General features: G+C 34.7%; 1 protein-coding gene across 1 annotated transcript in view; it reads right to left on the reverse strand.

Moving 5' to 3' along the window:
- CCDC73 (coiled-coil domain containing 73) overlaps positions 1 to 24166 on the reverse strand; it is a 141883-nt gene that overhangs the window by 52726 nt on the left and 64991 nt on the right. Inside the window, exons 7-9 of the mRNA XM_042904669.1 lie at positions 14855 to 14893; positions 4648 to 4783; positions 4098 to 4177 (exon numbers count right to left, since the gene is read on the reverse strand). Of these exons, the coding sequence (XP_042760603.1) occupies positions 4098 to 4177; positions 4648 to 4783; positions 14855 to 14893 (255 nt within the window). The remainder of the gene's footprint in view (positions 1 to 4097; positions 4178 to 4647; positions 4784 to 14854; positions 14894 to 24166) is intronic.

Below are 24166 nucleotides of genomic sequence, written 5' to 3' on the forward strand. Positions count from 1 at the left end.
TGTTTATTTTTGAGAGAAACAGTGCAAACAGGGGACAGGCAGAGAAAGAGAGGGAGATACAGAATCTGAAGCAGGCTCCAGGCTCCAAGCGGTCACCACAGTGCCCCATGTGGGGTTTGAACCCATGAACCGTGAGATTCAGACACTTAACAACTGAGCTACCCAGGTGTCCCTGGGAGAAAGCACTTTAAAAAGATACATCTGATAAGACTGTTATCCAAATTATACACAGAACTACTAAAAGCCAACAATAAATGAACAACCAAATTAAAAAATGGATAAAAGGTCTGAACAGCCACCTCACCAAAGAAGATATACAGATGGGAGGTAAACGTATAAAAAGATGCTCAACATCATATGTCATTAGGGAATTATAAATAAGAACAACAGAGAGATACCACCACACAACCACGTAGAATGTGCGATTGCTGGTGGACATGCAAAATGATACAGTCACTTTGGAATATGGTTTGGCAGTTTCTACAAAATGAAACATACTCTTATCATACAATCCAAACAATCATGCTCCTTTGTATTAATCCAAAAAAGTTTTAAACACGTGCACACAAAATCTGTACACAGATATTTATAGTAGCTTTATTCATAACTGCCAAAACTTGCAAGCAACCAAAATGTCCTTCAACAGGAGGATGGATAGAGTTTGCGGTACATCTAGCCAATGGAATATTATTCAGTGCTAAAAAAAATAAAAATTAAAAAAATAAAAGAGCTACCACGCCATGAAAAGACATTAGACAAAACTTAATGCACACTACTAATAAAGCCAATCTGAAAAGACTACATTCTATATGATTCCAACTCTATAACAGTTTGGAAAAGGCAACACTATGGTGATAGTAGGAAGATTAGTGGTTGCCAAGGGTTATAGGAAGGGACAGATGAAAAAACAGAGCACAGAGGATTTTCAGGGCAGTAAAACTACTCTGTATGATACTACAATGGTGGTTACAGGTCATTAAACATTTGTCCAAATCCAGATAAAGTACAAAACCAAGAGTGAATCCTGATGTAAATAATGGAATTTGGATGATACTGATGTGTCAATGTAGGTGCATCAATTGTAACAAATGCACCATTCTGGTATAGAATGTTGACAGTGAGAGAGACTGTACATGTGTGGGTCAAGGAGTATATGAGAACTCTCTATACTTTCCATTAAATTTTGCTATGAAGCTAAAAATGCTCTAAAAAAAATAAAGTTCATTTTATTTTTTTTAGAGAGACAGAGCATGTGCAAAGCAGCAGGAGAAGAGCAGAGAGAGAGGGAGAGAATTGCAAGCAGGCTCCACACTCAGCACGGAGCCCAGGGCAGGGCTCAAGCTTACAACCATGAAATCATGACCTGATCTGAAATTAAGAGTCAAGCTTAACAGGCTGAGCCACCCAGGCACCCCTTTAAAAAATAAAGTTTATTAATTTAAATCAATAAATAAAAATAGTGAAATTCAATGTATACATATAGCTATAAATGCTTGGGGTATTTTTCTTCCCTTTTAAAAGCAGAATCCATTTAAAACCGAGATGAAACACTGACCCAGGGGCACCAGTCGGTTGAGCGTCTGACTTCTGCCCAGGTAATGATCTCATGGTTTGTGAGTTCAAGCCCCACGTTGGGCTCTGTGCTGACAGCTTGGAGCCTGGAGCTTGCTTCGCATTCTGTGTCTCCCTGTCTCTCTGGCTCTCCCCAGCTCATGCTCACACTCTATCTCCGTCAAAAATAAATAAACTTAAAAAAACAACAACAACAACACTGACCCAAAATTTAAAATTTCCTCAAAAGTAATGAAGTATCTGGATAATATCATCCATATTCATTTATTTATTGAGTCCAAAATATGTACTGCAAAAATGATTTATTGAGGTTTGGGGTATAATCCTTGTAAAAAAGAAATTTCTTTGTACTAAATCAACCAATCAGCTTATACAGAAACTGAATTGGGGAGCTTGGCCTCACTAATGTTAACACTCTGACCAAGTGTATAATCAGTATCCCAACAAGAAACAGATGGTACACATAAATCAGGATAATTTGAAGATGATTTATTCACAAAACTGTAGACACAATATAAAGGAGCCATAAAATATGGCGCAAGTTCTAGGGGCCAGCAGCAATGGAGATGTCACTACACTGGACCCAAAAAACAACAAAAAGGTAAGTTACTGGAACCCAGAAAGAGAGCATTACACAGAGTAGGCCAGTTTAAGAGAACTAGTGATATACTGAGGGACAAGGCCACACTAAAGTGACCTCACATAGAGGGAATTCCCTCTAATTCATTCTCTTTCCTCCTATCTCCTGTCCAGGCTGCTTTCCACTGGCCTAACTCAACAGGAAGCCAGAAGATATGGGAACACTGATGCAATGCACATAGGTAAGCCTTACAAGGAGAAAAGGATGGATACATCTGAATCTGGAGGGACAAATGGAAGGTATTTTGCACATTGATAAATAATTACAAAGTGTAACTTACTAGTAAATATTTAAGTGACACTCAGTAAAAGTTTAGAGCATTTACCGAGCGTCAGTAAAGATAGGTATCTCTCTCTGTCTGTCTCTCTCTCTCTCTACACACACACACACACACACACACACACACAAAATATAATACTCTCAGGGATAGGGAGGTGGTCCAAAGTGGCATTATTTCAGATGGGGCTTTGAAGGCAGTAGGGAAAGGAAACAAGAGGTCATTTGCTGAGAAAATAAGAATAAGACCTTCCTACTTCTCCCTCCTCTCATACCAGTCTTACCTTGTATGAGTGAAGGTATTTTTAGTTGCAAATAATGGAAAATTAAACTGGTCCAAACCAAACTAACTTAAATAATAATGGGGATTTATTGATTCACATAACTGAAAAGTCTAGAGGTACAGAATGGTAGGGTTGGTGGATCCAAGGACTCAAAAATGTCATCAAAGAACAGGTTTCTTTACTTCACACCAGTCTGACATCCACATTGTCAGGTTCCTCCTTTTTGGTTTCTCATGTAGAGAAATGACTGAGAGCCACAGTGAGGGTTACATTCTTATTGGTTTATAGCCACTAGCTAAGGTCATCTGTCCACTTCTGAGCCAATGACTGTGATATGAGGAATAAAATATGTTTATGGCTTTATGCCAATTTAGAGTTCAATGTTCAAGTACTCCTTCACTCATGATACTCCAGCCATACCAGACTTCTCCAGTCCTTCACATATACTAAACTCTTTCCTATACCTAATCCTAGCCAAAAGTCTGAGAAGCTATTACTAAAAATCTTCCCTGTCTCAGGGCTTTTGCATATGCTATTCTCCTTGCCTGAAACATTTTTCTTTTCTCTCCCCTACCCCTTTACCACCAACATAATAAATTCACCTATTATAATGTCATCACATCCTTTACTTTTTCTTCATATCATTTATAACAGTTTTAAATTGATCTGTGTGATTATGTATTTTGTGTCTAATTCCTCCATTGGACTATAAACCTCAAAAAAGCAGCAAAATGTGTTATTTTCTTCAGACTTGTACCCGTAGTGCTACATTACATAGACTTGACACAATCAAATACTAAAGAATGAATGAATAAATGGTGCTGAGATTGACATATAGTAAATGTTTATTGGCTACTCATGTCACCATAAAAATGCATGCAACTGGTGAGAGTCAAACAATATTTTTTTAAGTTTATTTACTTTGAGAGAGAGAGCATGAACAGGGGAAGGGCAGAGAGAGAGAGGGCAAGAGAATCCCAAACAGGCTCTGCACTGTCAGTGCGGCCCCAATGCAGGCCTTGAACTCACTCACAAACTGCAGGACTGGAGCTCACAAATCATGAGATCATGACCTGAGATGAAACCAACTGATGCTTAATCAGCTGAGCCACCCAGCCGCCCCAAGGAACAATATTTTGAATGGTTTAGAACAAACTCATTCATTACATTTACAGGAATCATAACTCATAGTTTATGAATCTATATTTAAAACATTTTATTTTTCTTACATCAAAAAATATCTACCCAACTTTTTCTAGTAATATTTCATAAAACTAATTATTTTACACTGTAATTCTAATACTATGCAACTGTATCAATCATACCTTCTTTAAACTGCATATTTCAGATTCTTGTTTTTTATTTAAAGCTGAAAGTCTGTTGTTTAATTGTATTGCTTCCTGTACTGCAATATGAAAAACATTTAGAAAATATTATATTCAACATACATTTTAAGGAAAGTATCACTACAATGGACAGGGAAAGCAGCCTCAATGCAATATATATAATTATTGTTGAACATAAATAATATTTATTAAAATGTTATTTACTATTACCAGTAGCAGATAATTTCAATTTCCTCATTATAAGTAAGCCCTTTTAATCACTCCTATTAAAACTATAAGTTTAGGGGCTCAGTCGGTTGAGCTTCCTACTTCGGCTCAGGTCACAATCTCACCGTCTGTGAGTTCGAGCCCCGCGTCGGGCTCTGTGCTGACAGCTCAGAGCCTGGAGCCTGCTTCGGATTCTGTGTCTCCCTCTCTCTCTAACCCTCCCCTGCTCATGCTCTGTCTCTGTCTCAAAAATAAAATAAAACATTAAAAAAAAATTTTTTTTAATAAAAAAAAAAATAAGTTTAAATAAGGTAACACCTACCATTTTGTTCTAATTTTCCATGATTCTCTTTTACCAATCCAAATTGACCTGTTATTGTGGCATAATATTTCTCAATTTCATTCAGTTGCTTCTGATGATCTTCTTTAGCCAGAAGATGTAACTGGATTTTTTGTTCCTATTTTGAAGTTATTTTAAATGTTATAAACCTATAATACACCCACACATAAAAATGTACTGTTTTTAGTAACTATTGTTATGAAATAGGCCATGAAAAAGTGCTGAGAACACAACAAGGAGGAAATGTTAGGAGATATTTCTAAACCTGTGTAAAATTAAAGCACATTTTTTTTTCTTGTAACAAAATGGTCACTTAAATTTATGCTGCCCCTATTTACAATTTCTTTTTTAAAAAGCAACTGGTTTCACTTATAGAAAAGATAATCAGTCCAAGCCAGCACTAAGCAAAATCACGAGAATATTAATACTCTTTATAATTAAGGAAAAGAATTTGTTTTTCTAAATTTGGGGGCATAATTATGAGTGCATTATCAAAACTCAAGTATTTTTAATTTTAATGAGTATAGCACCTTCTCACTGCATTAAAAAATTGAATGATGAGGAGAGTCTGGGTGGTTCAGTTGGTTGAGTGTCTGACTCTTGGATTTGGTTCAGGTCATGATCTCACAGTTCATGAGTTTGAGTCCCACGTAGGGCTCGTGCTGATGGTATGTGACCTGCTTGGGATTCTCTATCTGCCTCTCTCTCTCTCTCTCTCAAAACTAAACTTAAAAAATTGAATGATGAGGATAATATCTATCAGAGGCAGGGAGGCAATACAGTATAGTAGAAAGTCTACTTAGCTGAGAGACACAATTGGCAAAAATTGGACCCAAGGTATAATATGGGCCTTTACTACTTTCAGCTAAAGATTGTTTTGTCACACTTAGAAATATGACTTTAAATTTTAAAAAGAGGGATTGCCTGGCTGGCTGGCTCAGTCAGTAGAGCATATGCCTCTTAATCTCAGAGTTGTGAGTTCAAGCCCCACATTGGGTGTGGAGTCTACTAAAAAAAAAAAAAAAAAGGTCATTAATAAATTTTAAAAAGAAATATAAGGTTAATAGAATGAATAACATTTTTTAAAGGTTTTGATCTTGACTTGGTACTAGTAGACTCACTGATTGGTTTCACAACTTTCCTTCATTTATGTCACATGCTTCAGCACCTATGATGATAAGCAGTGATAAAAACCAGTGTATGTCTATGGATGACACTCAGTAATTGTTTTATGAGTGAATTGTTGTTGTCCTCTGGGGCTCCAACAGTGAAAATTTGTTAGATATACCTGGCCAGTAGCTGTTTTCCCTATCCAATATTATCACAATTTCAAGTATTTACTTCAAATATTTCTTCCTCATTATAATCTAGGAGGATTAAAATTTGCAGGTTCTCTTCTCCCCTAGTCAAGTGAAGGGCATATTGCTCAAAATAAACCAACTGATTTCTACCTTTTTGGAATCTGAAACTCGAGCAAAAAGGACTATAAAACTAAAGTTTGGCAGTGATCCTATCCAGCTGATAAGACTTCTGTCCTGGGTTCCTACATCCTGCTTCACAAACTCTGGAATTTCCCTGATCCCTGCTCTTTCTCAAACCCATTCTTCACTCTCTGATTGATTATGAATGCCTCCACTAAATTCTCTTTCGCATAAAATAAAGAGCCATTTCCTACTGCTTTAAAATCAAAGTACAGGCAGTATAGTAGTCAAAAGCTAGTTGGCCTGTGTTTAAATCCTGCCTCTGTAATTTAGTTGCTGTGTGACCTTGGGAAATCTACCCTATCTTTAAAATAAAGATTCTAAAAGTATCTCCCAGAGAGGGTTGCTGTGAGGATAAAATGAAATAATACAAATAAAACACAAAGAACAACGCCTGTCACTGAATAAGTACAATATGTTTTGTTATTACTCCTTAACCAATAAAAGTGCCTTCAATAGTTTTATTTGGAATAATATTAGCCCTCATATTAATAGAGAATACATACATAAGTTGTACCTAACTATATTATCTTGGCAAATTTGATAATAATCTTAACTTTTTCAAAGATACCTTTTAATGATTTAAAAAAATTTTTTTTAAATGTTTATTTATTTTTGAGAGAGACAGAGACAGAATGCAAGTAGGTTAGGGGCAGAGAGAGAGGGAGACACAGAATCTGAAGCAGGCTCCAGGCTCTGAGCTGTCAGCACTGAGTCCAATGCGGGGCTCAAACTCATGAGTTGTGACATCATGACCTGAGCCGAAGTCAGACGCTCAACCGACTGAGCCACCCAGGCACCCCACTTTTTAATGATTTTAAGCAAAGTGATAATATCATTGGTAATGATCACAACGGATCAATTGAAAGTTTCTTATGCACTTCTATGGGCTCTTCAAATTCACTATGGAGTCATCTGAATTAATCACATAGCATTTATTAACGCAAAAAGCTGACAAGTATACTTACCCCAGAGATCTTATGTCTATCTGGGTAGTTACTATGATTAATAACTAAATAATGAACAATAATAAACCAAATTCCATTACTCTAAAATATCACTTAATTGGGGCCCCTGGGTGGTTCAGTCAGTTAAGCATCTGACTTTGGCTCAGGTCATGATCTCATGGTTTGTGAGTTCGAGCCCTGCATTGGGCTCTGTGCTGACAGCTCAGAGCCTGGAGCCTGCTAAAGATTCTGTGTATCCCTCTCTCTCTGCCCCTCCCCCACTTGGGATCTGTTTCTTCTCTCTCTCTCTCTCTCTCAAAAAAAAAAATAAACATTAAAAAAAATTTTTTTTAAAGACACCACTTAATTCTCTAATGTAGAGAATTATATTTGCTTTCAGAAGATGGGTAGAAACCTAATACAATTTCACTAAAATTAGTCTAAAAGCATTATTTTAATTCAAGGAATTTTTCTTTAAGTTTTTACTTTAATTTCAGTTAGTTAACATACAGTGTAACATTAGTTTCAGGTGTACAATACAGTCACTCAACAATTCCATACATCACCTGATGCTCATCACAAGTGCATGCCTTAATCCATATCACTATTTCACCCATCCGCCCTACCCACCTCCCATCTTGTAACCATCAATTTGTTCTCTATAGTTAAGAGTCAGTTTTTTGGTTTGTCTTTTTCCTATGTTCATTTTATTTCTTAAATTCCACATATGAGTGAAATCATACAGTATTTGTCTTTTTCTGGCTTATTTTGCTTAGCATTATATTCCCTAGCTCCATTCATGTTGTTGGAAATGGTAAGATTTCATTCTTTCCTACGACTGAATAATATTCCACTGTGTGTATACACACAGACACATAAATATATACACACACACATTTTTTTCTTTATCCATTCACCTATTGGTGGACATTTGGGTTACTTCCATAATTTGGCTATTATAAATAATGCTGCTATAAATATACAGGTGCATATTTCCCTTTGACTTTGGGGGATAAATAGCCAGTAGTGCAATTGCTGGGTCATACAGTAGTTCTCTTTTTAACTTTTGAGGAACCTCTGTACTCTTTTCCACAGTGGCTGCACCAGTTTGCATTCCCACCAACAGTGCATGAGTGTTCCCTTTTCACCACATCCTCACCAACACTTGTTTCCTTTGTTTTTGATTTTAGCCATTCTGACAGGTGTGAGTTGATATCACTGTAACTAGCATTTCTCTGATGATGAGTGATGCTGAGCATCTTTTCATGTGTCTGTTGGCCTTCTAAATATCCTCTTTGGAGAAATGTCTGTTCATGTCTTCTGCCCATTTTTTAATTGGATTATTTGGCTTTTGAGTATTGAGATTTAGAAGTTCTTTATGAATTTTGGATACTCACCCTTTATCAGATGTATCATTTGCAAATATCTTCTCCCATTCTGTAGGATGCCTTTTAGTTTTGTTGATTGTTTCCTTTGTTGTGCAGAAGTACTTTTATTTTGATGTAGTCCCAATAGTTTATTTTTGCTTTTATTTCTCTTGCCTCAGGAGACAGATCTAAAAAAAATGTTGCTACAGCTGGTATCAGAGAAATTACTGCCTGTGGTCTCCTCTAGGATTCTTATGGTTTCAAGTCTCACATTCAAGTCTTTAATCCATTTTGAATTTATTTTTGTGTATGGTGTAAGAAAGTGATTCATTTCTTTCTTTTACATGTTGTACAGATTTCGGAACACCATTTGCTGAAGAAACTGTCCTTTTCCCATTTTCCCTGCTTTTATGCCAGTAACATACTGTTTTGAGTACTACTGCTTTGTAATAAAACTTAAAGTCTGGAATTGTGATGCCTCCGGCTTTTTCTTTTTCAAAATTGCTTTGGCTATTCAGGGTTTTCTGTGGTTCCATACACGTTTATAATTATTTGTTCTAGTTCTGTGAAAAATGCTGTTGGTATTTTGATAGGGTTACATTAAATCTGTAGACTTCTTTGGATAGTATAGACATTTTAATAAAATTTGTTCTGGGGTATCTGGGTGGCTCAGTTGGTTAAGTAAGTATCTGACTTTGGCTCAGGTCATGATTTCATTGTTCATGGGTTCGAGCCCTGCATTGGACTCTGCACTGACAGCTCAGAGCCTGGAGCCTGCTCTCTATTCTGTGTCTCCCACCCTCCCTCCCTCAAAAATAAGTAAACGTTACGTATTTCTTCTTCTAATCCATGACCACGGAAATGTTTTTCCATTTCTTTGTGTCATCTTCAATTCCATTCATCAGTGTTTTATAGTTTTCAGAGTATAAGTCTTTCATCTCTTTGGTTGGGTTTGTTCCTAGGGATCTTACTATTATTTGTGCAATTGTAAATGGGGTTGTTTTCTTAATTTCTTTCTGCTGCTTCATTATTGGTATATAGAAATGCAACACACATTGATTTTCTATTTTGTGACTTTACTGAATTCATTTATCAGTTCTAGCAGATTTTTGGTGGAGTCTTTCAAGTTTCTACATATGGTACCCTGTCATATGCAAATAGTGACGGTTTTACTCCTTCCTTACCAATCTGGATGCCTTTTCTTTTTGTTGTCTGACTGCTGTGGCTAGGACATCCCACACTATGTTGAAGCAAAGTAGTGAGAGTGGACATCCTTGTCTTGTTCTTGACCTTAGGGGGAAAGCTCTCAGTTTTTCCCCATTGAGGATGATGTTAGCTGTGGGTTTTTCATATATGGTCTTTACTATGTTTAGATATCTCTTTAAGCCTAACTGTTGAAGTTTTTTTTTTTTTTTTTTATCATGAATGGATATTATACTTTGTCAAATGCTTTTTCTGCATCTATTGAAATGGTCATTATCCTTTCTCTTACTGATGTATCATGTTGATTGATTTGCAAATATTAAACCACCCTTGCAATGCAGGAATAAATCCCACTTGATCATGGTGAATGATTTTTTTTAATGTATTGTTGAATTCAGTTTGCTAATATTTCATTGATTTTTGCATCTGTGTTCATGAGGGATATTGACCTGTAGTCATCTTTTTTTGTGGTGTCTTTATCTGGTTTTGGTATCAGAATAAGGCTGGCTTCATAGAATGAATCTGAAAGTATTCCTTCCTTTTCTATTTTCTGAAATAGTTTGAAAATAGGTATTAACTTTTCTCTAAATATTTGGTAGAATTCACCTGTGAAGCCATCTAGTGCTGGACTTTTGTTTGTTCAGAGTTTAATTACTTATTCATTTGCTGGTTATTAATCTATTCAAATTTTCTATTTCTGATTTAAATGTTTTGGTAGTTTATATGTTTCTATGAATTTGTCCATTTCTTCTAGGGTGGCACATAGTTTTTCATAATATCTAATTGTATTTCTGCGGTGTTGGTTGTCACTTCTCATCTCATTTGTGGTTTTATGAGTCCTTTCTCTTTTTTTCTTGATAGGTCTAGCTAGAGGTCTATCAATTTTATTGATTCTTTTCACAGAACCAGTTTCTGATTTCATTGATCTGTTTTATTGTTTTTTGTTTGTTTTTAGTTTCTAGATCATTTATTTCTGTTCTAAAATTTATTATTTCCTTCATTCTGCTGGTTTCAGGTTTTGTTTGTTCTTTTTCTAGCTTCTTTAGGTATGAGGTTAGGTTGTTTGAGATTTTTATTTCTTGAGGTAGTCCTGTATTGCTATAAACTTCCCTCTTGGAACTGCTTTTGCTGCATCCAAAAGGTTTCTGACCATTGTATTTTCATTTTCATTTGTTTCCATGTACTTTTTAATTTCTTATTGACCCATTAATTGTTTAGTATCATGGTATTTAACCTCCATGTATTTGTGGTCTTTCCAGATTTTTTTCTTGTGGTTGACTTTTAGTTTCATAGCATTGTTGACCAGGAATTTTTCAATTTTTCAGTTTAGATCTATTTTTATATAGCCTTTATGACTACTGTCCACTACATAATATAGGTTTCCTCAATCTTTCAGTTAAAAAGTCATAATAGGCTGTCAATGCCTGCAAAAATTAACAATCCTGATAACTAAAACTAGAGCAAAGATTAAAGTGATTTCATAGGTTTTCTCTACATAAAATAATTTGTGATATACTCTAATCCAACATCCTTTGCTTGAAGCCAAAGTCAATTCAAGTAAAATGCAGTTTCATTTGTTTGCATGACGTAATTTCCAAATATATTAGCCTATTCAGTTGCTGTGATAAATACTACAAAGACTTTCAAATTACATGAGCACCTACAGCTCATTAGCCCACACAGGCCCATATGGGACTGTTCATATGAACCTAGTTGGCTGCTCTGATTTAGTTTTGATAATCAGATGAAGAAACCAGTTGTCAAGTTTGTCACTGATTGCATGCCAGCAAATAGCTTAAATTCTTTGGGAAGCAACAACAAAAACAGATTGGTGACACTTGCATGAGAAACCCAAGAATAGAATTACTCTGTTTAAAGACTAATATAAATAACTTTATAGTCTTATTATTAAAACTTTAGGGGCGCCTGGGTGGCTCAGTCGGTTAAGCATCCAACTTCGGCTGAGGTCATGATCTTGCGGTTTGTGAGTTCAAGCCCCGTGTCGGGCTCTGTGCTGACAGCTCAGAACCTGAAGCCTGTTTCAGATTCTGTGTCTCCCTCTCTCTCTGACCCTCCCCTGTTCATTCTCTGTCTCTCTCTGTCTCAAAAATAAATAAGCATTAAAAAAAAAAATTAAAAAAAAAAACTTTAATGTTACACATGATATAATAAATAAAGATAATTTTATTGAGATGATTAAGAAATAGTTAAGAACATACTGTTTTTGGTTTTTGGGTTTTTTTTAACTCTGTGAATTGATTCAAGCTATTTTCTTCTTTAACACAATTTTACTACTAAATTCAAGGACTGTGTCCCTAAGAAAATGTTAGGATTCACTGCTTTCCAAATACAAACTTAAATTTTAACAAACTTAATCTATGAATATCAAGATTAGAGGAAAAAAAGACAGCTCCTGCATAATTAAGAGCATGTGTGCGTGTGTGGTCTAAAAGATTACTTTGAAGCCTCAAGACATTTAAAATAGGAATAATTAAAAAATAGTATTTATACAACTGTCTTTACTAATTACAACTTTTTACAACTATATTTACTAATTAAAAGCATAATTGCTCATTTTCCCCCTTTCTTATTTCCTTATGAAGACCAACTTGAAAACCTTTATAAAAACAATTTCCCTTAAAATAATTAACTTTAAGTTAATTTTAGGGAAAAAGATAAAAACACAAAAATAAACTTCATACATTCTTCAAAACTATTTTGCAACTTACCTTTCAATTTCTTCAATATGAACCCAAAATAAATCAATTTGGGGTTATAAAACTCATTTTTTAAACATTTTAAAAGATATTTTTACCTTTTTTAGTCACAAAGAGAAGGTATATACTACTTTAAAAAACTAACTTAGGGGTGCCTGGGTGGCTCAGTCAGTTGAGCGTCTGACTTCAGCTCAGGTCACGATATCACAGTTTGTGAGTTCAAGCCCCGCATCGGGCTCTGTGCTGACAGCTCAGAGCTTGGAGCCTGCTTCGGATTCTGTGTCTCCTCTCTCTGTCCCTCCCCTGCTCATGCTGTCTCTCTCTCTCTCTCAAAAATAAATAAACATGAAAAAAAAAACTAACTTAAAGTTACAATAATACTTTGTGTGTACAGATATACATAATATTTATAATTTTTCCAGATAAGTCTTCATTCTAAAAACATTCTACTATGAAAGAAAAAAATGTAGTAATTTTAAATCATATGAAACCTTCAGTATGTAAACTATAATTTAATAAAGAAAAAGAAATCTTTCTTATAAGTCTTTTCTTTAAAGGAAAGCAATACACAAAAAAATAAAACATAAATAAGAGCCAGCTAGGTAAGTTCTTACTTCATTTACTAAGTCCTATTAGCTACTCGTTATACAACATAGTCACCTAACGATAAGAACACAACCGGAAAGATTTTCACCAATGATCAAATTACAATAACAGTTAATTTGATGTTCTACAGTTTACTTTTATTATTTTTTGTTGCATTCTTTCTATTCGTAATGATCAATGTGATCACTTGCTCCACAGAAGGCTAGGGTACTTGTAGAGATAGGTAAATCTTTCAATTCATAATTGTGTTAATTTATCTAGAGACATATCACCACCTCTACCACCTATACACAAATCAACTTATTGAATTCCTAAAAGAAATTAGGAATTAAGTTACATAATAACACAGAGTTAAGTTACATAAAAGAAAAATGATTTGAATAAAATAAGATTAAGTTAATTACCGAATACAGTACTTTGAATACAGATCATCTGAATCATATAAAAATAATGTAAAAAGAATAATGTAAGAATGCTTATAAAAAAAGATTATTTTAAACTCTTTAATCAATTATCTAAAATACATTTAATACTCTGCCAGAATGGACATAAAATATTAAATGTATGTATCAATATATAAAATTACTTTAATGCAAAATTATTTAATGCTTTGAACTGTTAGAAAATAACATTATAACTATAACTCAAATATCATTTTAAAAGGTTCTTAAGAGGTTGTCATTCATATTCACAAAATACTCAGAAATTACTAAAAACTTGTTTCCATTTTTTCTAAGACTATAAGTATCTGATGAAATTTTCAAGTGGAATAAAATAAATACATTTTATGTTGCCTTTGATCTTTAACTTGTAGCCTTATCTCCCAGGTCAGAGTGCACATTATTCAATTTCACTATATTTTGTGTAAAACCACTGTAGCGTTGAAGATGACTTTCAGTACAAATGTCATGGTACTTAAAGCTAAACTGGAATCTAGTTTTTCAGCTTCTTAATTAAAATCATAGTTTAAAATAGTCTGACAATATTATCTTTATTCTTTCCAGTTGAACAGCGACAGAATTTTCACATCTTTTATTCAATCAAGCTTAGCAATCTTTCTATGCTTTTTTTTTATTTTCTAACACACCAAAAACATTTTCAAGAAGCAAAACAGTTACTTTATTTTTCTGTATTTAATAAGGAGTGATATCTCATTTCTTACTTCTCATATATATAATATATAAACCTTACTCAAAAATTACTTTACTTGCCTTACAGTCTGCTCCAAAGATGACAACTGAAATAGCATAAGCCTATCCAAAAGCCCTCAGAAGATTTCAGTGGATATGGGAGAATTTTGCTTAATCAAAAATACAGGAAAAAAGTCCTTCTGAATCAAAGAGGGATAGAGAGAGTATCAACTAAATATTCCATAAAATACTATGCTGTAAAAATACAAATATGAATTTTTAATATATAGAAGAGAAATATGTGAAAAACACTTGTTGAAGAGTAAAGAATGAGTACCATAGCCCAAGTGTTGTATTCAAATGTTACTTCATATTATTTTTTCAGGCAATCGTTAATAATTATGTTTGTATAAATATCTAGAAAAAAAATAAAATAAGAGGTTTTGTTATTCTTATTTCCTTGTTGTTTGATATTGAAATAAGACCTCTATTAGTAATCTGGGACTGGGTTAAATTTATTTTATAATATATAAACAATTTATGTAATCTGGAAATAAATTTGTGAAATACATTAATTTAAGCTATATTTGAAATTGTAATTCAGTTCTTTAAATGGGATATTAATATCCAATTGCAAATACTTTTTTTTACTATAAATGCCACATTTATATTGACAAAAATACAACACATATGATGTGCTAATCTGGAGAGTGGGTGTATATTCTATAATTTCCTTACCATTTCACTTACTTTCTTCTGTAAAGAATATTTAGAAACCTTGAAAAAACAAAGAGAAAATTCATTATAAATCTTTATCTATTTTAAATTCTGCCTGAAATTAAAATTGTATGCCATTGGGTGCCTAGGTGGCTCAGTCAGTTAAGTGTCTGACTCTTGATTTTGGCTTAGGTCATGATCTCACAGTTGGTGAGATCAAGCCCCATGACAGGCTCTACAGACAGTGCGGAGCCTGCTTGGAATTCTCTCTCTCCCTCTGTCCCTCCCCCACTCATACATCACTCTCTCTCTCTCAAAATAAATAAGTAAACTTTAAAAAAATAAAATAAATAAAACCGTATGCTATAAAATGTGGTGTTCATTTCCCATGCAGTATTTTTTTCTTAGGACATTTTTTTCAAGATGATATTTACCATAGCTTTCTTCCTTAAAACAAAACCAATACATTCATTAATTATTCAACACATATTTATGGAGCACTTACTATATACAAGCCACTTTCCTAGCACTCTGGGATACAGCACTGAACAAGACAAAGTCCCTACCCTTTAGAATTTGTCTAGTGGGGGTAATGGTGAGATAGTCAATAAAATATAAGTAAAAAGTACAGAAGTTAGAGAGTGACAACTCTGAAGAAAAATAAAGCAAGCAGGATAGCAACAGCATTTCTAGGAGAGTTTCCTTTTTAGTATCAGATCTTTGTTGAAAATCTGATAAAATGGAAAAGCATAGGGAAAAAGCTGTTTTAAAAAAAATCATCTCAGAAACCAGAAATAACAATCATTAATACTTTGGTACTTCAGTTATTTTGCTATGCATTTACACCTTAAAAGAGGGTGAGTGGGGAGTGGAATAACAATATATGAACTATTTTGTAGCCCATTTTTTCCTAATATATAACAAATACCTTTCTATGAGTTAATCTACAACACAACTTTTTAATGGTTACATAGTATTCCACTTTACCAAATCACTCTCATTTTTGTAGGTTTACCCAGTTTACAGTTTTATGACACTACTATAAGATAAACATGTTTGTACTAAGAACTGTAGTTATGTATTTTAGCACAATAAATTCCAATAAGCAGAATTCCTAATATTTGTTCCTTTTTATAGACTTTTAACAATTCTTACATAGTCCTCTAGAATGTCTGACCAAGCTAAATTCCAACCAGCTGTGTATGAGTACTTATTTTTCTTAAACTGTTTATATTTGTTAAATTTTAAGCAAAAATAAATTACTTCACATTTCCTATGAAATCAATTTTTTAGCATGCTGCCTTGAATAAGCTGATAATTTTATTTCTTTTTTTTTTGGAAGAGGTTATGTGTGATTTATTTCTTCAACAAATATTGAATGCATACTATAAGTAAATAATTAATGTACACACAGGGGGTATAATATTGAACCCCCCAAAAAAAATCTCATCCAGCTTAAATTCTGGATATTGTAGAAAATAAGTAATATAAATAAGTTAAAATATAAGTTCTATTAAATATTGATAAGCAGTAAAGAAAAATAATAAATCAAGGAAAGAGATTACATGAGATACGCAAGAAAATTCTTTCTAGGTTGACATTTTTTGAGTCCAGATTTGACAGGAATGAGGAAGAGTATTTCGGCAAGTGCAAAGGCCCTAAGGTGGGGAAAACATCTGGTGTGTTCAAACCACAAGAAAGTGTGGCTGGAAGTGAATAAGCAAAGAGAAGAACAGCAATAGAGGAGTTCAGAGAAAAGTAAGAGTGGGGAGAAGGCCAATTCATTGTAGGTCTTGTAATGCAGGATATAGACTTAGGTTTTTATATTAAATGAGACAGGAAGACATTGAAAAGTTCTAAGCACAAGTATAACATAGCCTGACTTACTTTTTTAAAGGATCAGTCTGAGTGTTAACACTAACACGGAACAAAAGTGGAAGCAGGAAAACCAGTTAATAAGCCACTGTGATAATCCAGATGAAAGAAGATAATGAAAGAGGACTAGGGTTTTAATAATGGATGTAGTAAGACGTCGCCAGAACTGGATATAATCTGAGTGAAATATTGACAAATCTGCAACAGGAAAAAAAAGGAGTCATAAGGGCCGCCTGGCTGGCTCAGTCAGTTGAGCATCCAACTTCGGCTCAGGTTATGATCTCACAGCTCGTGAGTTCAAGCCCTGAGTCGGCTTCTGTACTGACAGCTTGGAGCCTGTAGCCCACTTCGGATTCTGTGTCTCCCTCTCTCTCTGCCCCTAACGCACTCATATTCTGTCTCTGTCTCTCTCAAAAATAGTAAAAAAGGGGCGCCTGGGTGGCGCAGTCGGTTAAGCGTCCGACTTCAGCCAGGTCACGATCTCGCGGTCCGTGAGTTCGAGCCCCGCGTCGGGCTCTGGGCTGATGGCTCAGAGCCTGGAGCCTGTTTCCGATTCTGTGTCTCCCTCTCTCTCTGCCCCTCCCCCGTTCATGTTCTGTCTCTCTCTGTCCCAAAAATAAAAAATAAAAAAACGTTGAAAAAAAAAAAATTAAAAAAAAAAAAAAAAAAAAAGTAAAAAAAAAAAAAAATTAAAAAAAAAAGGAGACATAATTACTAAGGAAATAAAAGAAAAAGAAGTTAGTTTTTAGGAGTGGAATATTTTCTATCATTTATTTATTTATTTTTAAATGTTTATTTTTGATAGAGAGAGAATGCGAGCAGGGGAGGGGCAGAGGGAGAGGAGACACAAAATCCAAAGCAGGCTCCAGGCTCTGAGCTGTCAGCACAGAACCTGATATGGGGCTTGAACTCACAGACAGGGAGATCATGACCTGAGCCGAAGCTGGATGCTTAACTGACTGAGCCACCCAGGCACCCTGGTAGGGGAATATTTTCTAAAACAAAAAAATCATGTTTATGATTTTGAACATACCATGTTTCATGTCAATCTAGGCTGGAGATATATATTTGAAAGTCTTGAACATACGTCCCATTTGAAAGACATGAGATGGGATGAGATCAGAGTATTTTTTAAGGCATTCCAACAAAAGAAAAGTAAAAGGATAGAAGTCATCTGGAAAGATAAGAGAGAAACACTTTCACTCTAACCCTGAATTTCATATCTGCTAATGTGATAATTTTATATGGCAACTTAACTGAAACAAAAGACTATTTCTGAGTGTATCTGTGAGGGTGTTTCTGGATGAGATCAGCATTTGAAGCAATGGAATCATTAGACTATCGCACTTCTCTGCTTCCATAATTGGGTGACTCAATTCCTCATAATAAATTTCTCCCAATATATATATGCTATTGGCTCTGTTTCACTGAAGAACCCTAACACAGCTACCATCTGCTAAAGATAAAAGCCATACATCTAGAGCAAATTTACAAAATTCTTTCTGGTCACTATTCTTCAAACATTAATTCTTTCTGAATCATGATTCATAGCTCTATTTTATCAACATCTCTAGAGCACTTTCCACCTTAAAAAGCTACCACATAGTTGTGTTCCAATAAAACATAAGAAGAATTTGAAAGCAATATAATTAGGCTGACATGAAATCTTTTTATGCAGGCTACATATATATATATATATGATTTTTTTCATGTTAAAATTACACTGAATTGGGGGCGCCTGGGTGGCTCAGCCAGTTAAGCATCCAACCTCAGCCCAGGTCATGATCTCACGGTTTGCGAGTTCGAGCCCCACATCAGGCTCTGTCTGTGCTGACAGCTCAGAGCCTGGAGCCTGCTTCAGATTCTGTGTCTCCCTCTCTCTGCCCTTCCCCCGCTTGTGCTCTGTCTCTCTCTCTCTCAAGAATAAATAAACATTAAAAATAGTTTTTTTTTAAATTACACTGAACTGGATTATAGTATCAGATACAGACACCTTTCTAATACAGGAACTATACTGACACTAATTATTAACTACAGAAGCCAATTTCAAAGACAGAGTACAAATGTTTTGCTATTATAGTTATCCCTTACTTTATAGAAAATATCATGAAAAACTGACTGTAAAGTACCTTTCTTTACATCACACCTTATTTTCCCATTAATTTTCCATTAACTGGCTTTATGTTACTTGGGAATAAAGTCCCTCAAAACTATGTTAAAAAGTATTTAACCTTTTCCCTTTTCCTGAACAATTCAGTCCTAAGTCAATGGGGGTAGAGTAGGGCAAGGTAGGTATCCATGGGAAAGGGGTGAACAGGTCGTAGTAGCACCATTCCAGAACACGGTATCAGGCCTGAATGGGGAAGACAATCCCAACTGAGGGAAATCTATTGTGAGGAATCAGAAGCTGAGTAGGGTACTATTTGTAGATGACATGATACTATATACAGAAAGCCCTAAAGGCACCTGGCTGGCTCAGTCCAAAGACCATGTGACTCTTGATCTCGGGGTCACAAGTTCGAGCCCCATGTTGGGTGCAGAGATTACTGAAGAAAAAAAAAGAAATAAAAGAAAACCCAAAACACTCCGCCAAAAAACTACTAGAACTGATAAGTGAATTCAAGATGACACAAATAAACAGAAGGACATTCCACGATTATGAATTGGAAAAACAAATATTGTTAAAATGCCTATACTACCCAAAGCAACCTACACATTTAATGCCACCCTATCAAAATAACATCATCATTTTTCACAGAGGTAGAACAATTCTAAAATTTATATTGAACCACAAAAGACCCTGATAGCCAAAGCAATTTTGAAAAAGAAGAGCAAAGCTGGGAGTATCACAATTCTGGACTTCAAGTTATATTACACAGCTGTAGTAATCAAAGCAGTATGGTACTGGCATAAAAACAGACACATACATCAGAAAAACAAAACAGAAAACCCAGAAATAAACCCACAATTACATGGTCAATTAATCTTCAACAAAGCAGGAAAGAATACCCAATGGAAAAAGGACAGTCTCCTCAACAAACAGTGTTGAGAAAACTGGACCACTTTCTTACACCAATATACAAAAATAAACTCAAAATGGATTAAAGACTTAAATGTGAGACCTAAAGCCATAAAAATCCTAGAAGAGACCACAGGCAGTAATGTCTCTGACATCAGCTATAGCAACATTTTTCTAGATATGTCTCCTGAGACAAGTGAAACAAAAGCAAAAACAAACTGTTAGAACTACATCAAAATAAAAAGATTCCGCACAGCAAAGGAAACAATCAACAAAACTAAAAGGCAACCTACAGAATGGGAGAAGATATTTGCAAATGACACATCTGATAAAGGGTGAGTATCCAAAACATAAAAAGAACTTATAAAACACCCAAAAACCAAATAATCCAATTTAAAAATGGGCAGAAGACATGAACAGACATTTCTCCAAGGAGGATATTTCGATGGCCAACAGACACGTGAAAAGATGCTCACCATCACTCATCATAAGGAAAATGCAAATCAAAATTACAATGAGATTATCAACTCACACCTGTCAGAATGGCTAAAATAAAAAACACAAGACACCAAGTGCTGGTGAGGATGTGACGAAAAAGGAACACTCATGCGCTATTGGTGGGAATGCAAACTGGTGCGGTCACTGTGGAAAATAGTATGGAGGTTCCTCAAAAGTTAAAAACAGAACTACTATGTGATCCAGCAATCACACTACTAGGTATTTACCCAAAAAATACAAAAACACTAATTCAAAGGGATACATATAATAGCCAAAATATGAAAGGAACCCAAGTGTTGTATATATGTGTAAGTGGGATATAATTCAACCATAAAAAAAAAATGAAATCTTGCCGTTTGCAATGGCATGGATGGAGCTAGAGTATAATGCTAAGCAAAATGAGTCAGTCAGAGGAAGACAAATACTATATGATTTCAATCATGTGGAATTTAATAAACAAAACAAATAAGCAAAGGCAAAAGAGAGAGAGACAGAGAGAGAAAGAAACCAAGAAACAGACTCTTAACTACAGAGAACTGATGGTTATCAGAGAGGAAATGCGGGGCTGGGGGGGGGGCAGGGAGAGATGGGCAAAAAAGGGGATAGGGATTAAGAAGTGCACTTGTTGTAAAGAGCACTGAGTGAAGTACAGAATTGTTGAATAACAATATTATACCCCTGAAACTAATATAACACTTTATGTTAACTAAGCTGGAATGAAAATAAAATAAAATTTAAAAAGAAGCTGAGGAGGGTGAGGAGGGCAACACTGAAAAAGGGCAACCCAGCTCAAGGGGTCAGAGTCCAAGTAGGGAAAAGAAGGCATTCATTTAGGAAGGAAGGCACGGCAAAATGGTAAACTGGTTTACACAGGGTAGTTTATTGAACAAGTAAATACGTTAAGGATAAAGAATGTCATATTTCTCACTGTAAGAGGAAAGAAATGTACACATACAGGGAGAAAATAAATGAAAATTAACCTTGTGGTTTTGTATTAAAATTAGAGATAATGTGAATTCATGGTTTTTTATATACCTAGGTTGTTAGAGAAATAAACATTATAAGTTATAAATAAACACAAATATAAATGATATCTGTGTGTATGTAAATACATATGTAGATCTCTGTCCACCAAGAAAATCTGAAAGCAGTGACATATCAATAGTAACAAGTGTAATAGTGCCCAGATCTTTGCTTCTACATATTATTTTCCACTAAAAGGAACCATAGCAACATAGAAAATGGAAAAATGGCTCATTCCAGTGTGAGGTCAGATAAATTATAAAATGATCCTGGCATATTTGTTTTTATCTAAAAGCAGGAAAATGCTGAAAGAATGAAGGCATATCCAAAAGACTCAGTAATCAGCTTTATAGACTCCCAGTAGCCAAATCAAGGGTAATTTGAGCAACGAAATAAATGACAGTCATAGATTTTAATCCACTAAATAAAATAAAAACTATGAGTCTATACTGATATAAATAAATGAATATATTAAAAGTTTGGTGAGAAAGAGAATATTTACATAATTTCAAAGTACCTCCCTATGAAATACTGATTACAAAGAGGAAAAGAGTACCTTTCCAGTGAAGAAATTTGTCAGATACTACCTTAAACAAATAAACAAAGTTAACATCATCAATAGGGAAATTAAAATTATGAACTGATAGGATTCAATTATAAGAACAATACATTTCTTTGTATATTACCACCAAAGATATATAACTGATCTAATCATGAGGAAACATCATTATAAACACAAATGGAGGGACACTCTACAAAACAACTGGTCTTTAATCTTCAAGAGTATCAAAGTCATAAAAATCACACAAAGACTGAGGAACTAGTCTAGATAGAAGAGATTAAAGAGGTATGACAAATAAATGCAACACAAGATTCTAAACTAGATCTTTTTGCTATAAAACACATTATTAGGACAACTAGTAAAACCTTACTGGGGCCTGAGAGATTATAGTTATGTGTTAATGTTAACTTGCTGATTTTGATGATGTTGTTAGGGTTTTTTAGAAGAATGTCCTTGATTGTAGGCCAGATAAACTACAGGTTTGGGGGCAAAAGGGTATTAGATTGGCAAAATACTCTTAAATAATTAAAAAAAAAAAAGTTCTTTGTATTGTATTTTCAACACCTCTGTAAGTTTATGACTCTCCAAACTACAAAAGTACCCAAATGTCTAAGAAATCCTTATGGATAAATGTACACACTACTATAATTTAATTCCCTTTTGTCACTGTGGTTAGGTAAGGCCTAATAAAATTGTGTTTCCAATAGTACAAATAATACATTATGTGTTAAATATACCCTCAGTTCTGTAGGAATAATTACTATCCTAATTTATAAAATTCAGTAAGTTTAAAATTTAGTGAAATAACATGACATCATAGAGCTATAGACCTGAAAACGTGACAGGTCATTACTCCCAACCCAACTTTTACCACCTTCTATCTATGTTCTCTTATTCATGTCTCTTTTGGGTGGATGAATGAATACCTCTCCCAAAATTCCTTATTCCTGACATCCAGAGCAAATAATGTAGATATGCTACTGGTTCATGAAGTGAACTTATTTGAGAAATTCTGATATATTTCAATTTCTTCATTTTACCTGAAGGAAAATTGAGGCTCAGAAAGACAAAGTGTCTTACCACAGGATCATGTAATAAGTCATTAATAGGAAAAAATAATTTACTTAAAATCTATAGATAGAAAATTCCACAAAATCAGGAAAATATATGTATAAAATGAAGTTCAATAGACACAGAAATCATTTTTATTAAAAAAAAATTTTTTTTAACGTTTTTATTCATTTTTGAGACAGAGAGAGACAGAGCATGAATGGGGGAGGGTCAGAGAGGGAGACACAGAATCTGAAACAGGCTCCGGGCTCTGAGCTGTCAGCACAGGGGCCCGATGTGGGGCTCGAACTCACGGACCGCGAGATCGTGACCTGAGCCGAAGTCGGCGCTCAACCGACTGAGCCACCCAGGGGCCCCCAGAAATCATTTTTAAAAGAACTAAAAAAATTGTAGAGATGGAAAATGCAATTAATGAAATGAAAAAAAAAAAAAAAATGCAACAGAGAGCTTCAAGGGCACATTGAATCAAATAGAAGAAAGAACCACTGAACTTGAAGACATCATTTGAAATTATTCAATCAGAGAAGAAAACCAATTGAAAGAGGGTGAAGAAAGCCAACAAAATTTACAAAACAGCATCAAAGGAATCAATATAAGCATTACTGGAGTCCCAGAAGGAGAAAAGAGAAAGGGGCAGAAAGCTTATATAAAGAAATAATGGCTGGGGCATCTGGGTGGCTGTTGGTTGAGCTTCCGACTTCGGCTCAGGTCATGATCTCATGATCTGTGAGCTCGAGTCCCGCATCAGGCTCTGTGCTGACAGCTCAGAGCCTGGAGCCTGCTTCAGATTCTGTGTCTCCCTCTCTCTGACCCTCCCCCGTTCATGCTCTGTCTCTGTCTCAAAAACAAATAAGAACATTAAAAAAAAAATGGCTGAAAACTTCCCAAATCTTGGGAGGGAAATGGATCCCGATTCATGAGACTCAGAGGACTATATACAATGAACCCAAAGAATACAATAAGACACATTATAATCACGTTGTCTAGGTCAAAGAGAGAATTCTGACAGTAGCAAGAGAAAAGCAACTTGTCACATTTAGGGGAACTCCAATAAGATTATCTATAGACTTCTCGGCAGAAACATTACAGGCCAGGAGAGAGTGGGAGGATATATTCTAAGTACCAAAAGAAAAATCTGCCAACCAAGAATATTATACCTAGCAAGAAAACTATACCTAGTTTTTAAACTATCATTTAAAAACTGAAGGAAAGATAAAGTCTTTCCAAAACAGACTAAGGAATCAGTTACCACTTGACCTGCCTTATAAAAAAAAATATTTAAGGA

The sequence above is a fragment of the Panthera leo genome, chromosome D1 (assembly GCF_018350215.1).
Source record: "Panthera leo isolate Ple1 chromosome D1, P.leo_Ple1_pat1.1, whole genome shotgun sequence".
In the NCBI taxonomy this organism is placed as follows: domain Eukaryota; kingdom Metazoa; phylum Chordata; class Mammalia; order Carnivora; family Felidae; genus Panthera; species Panthera leo.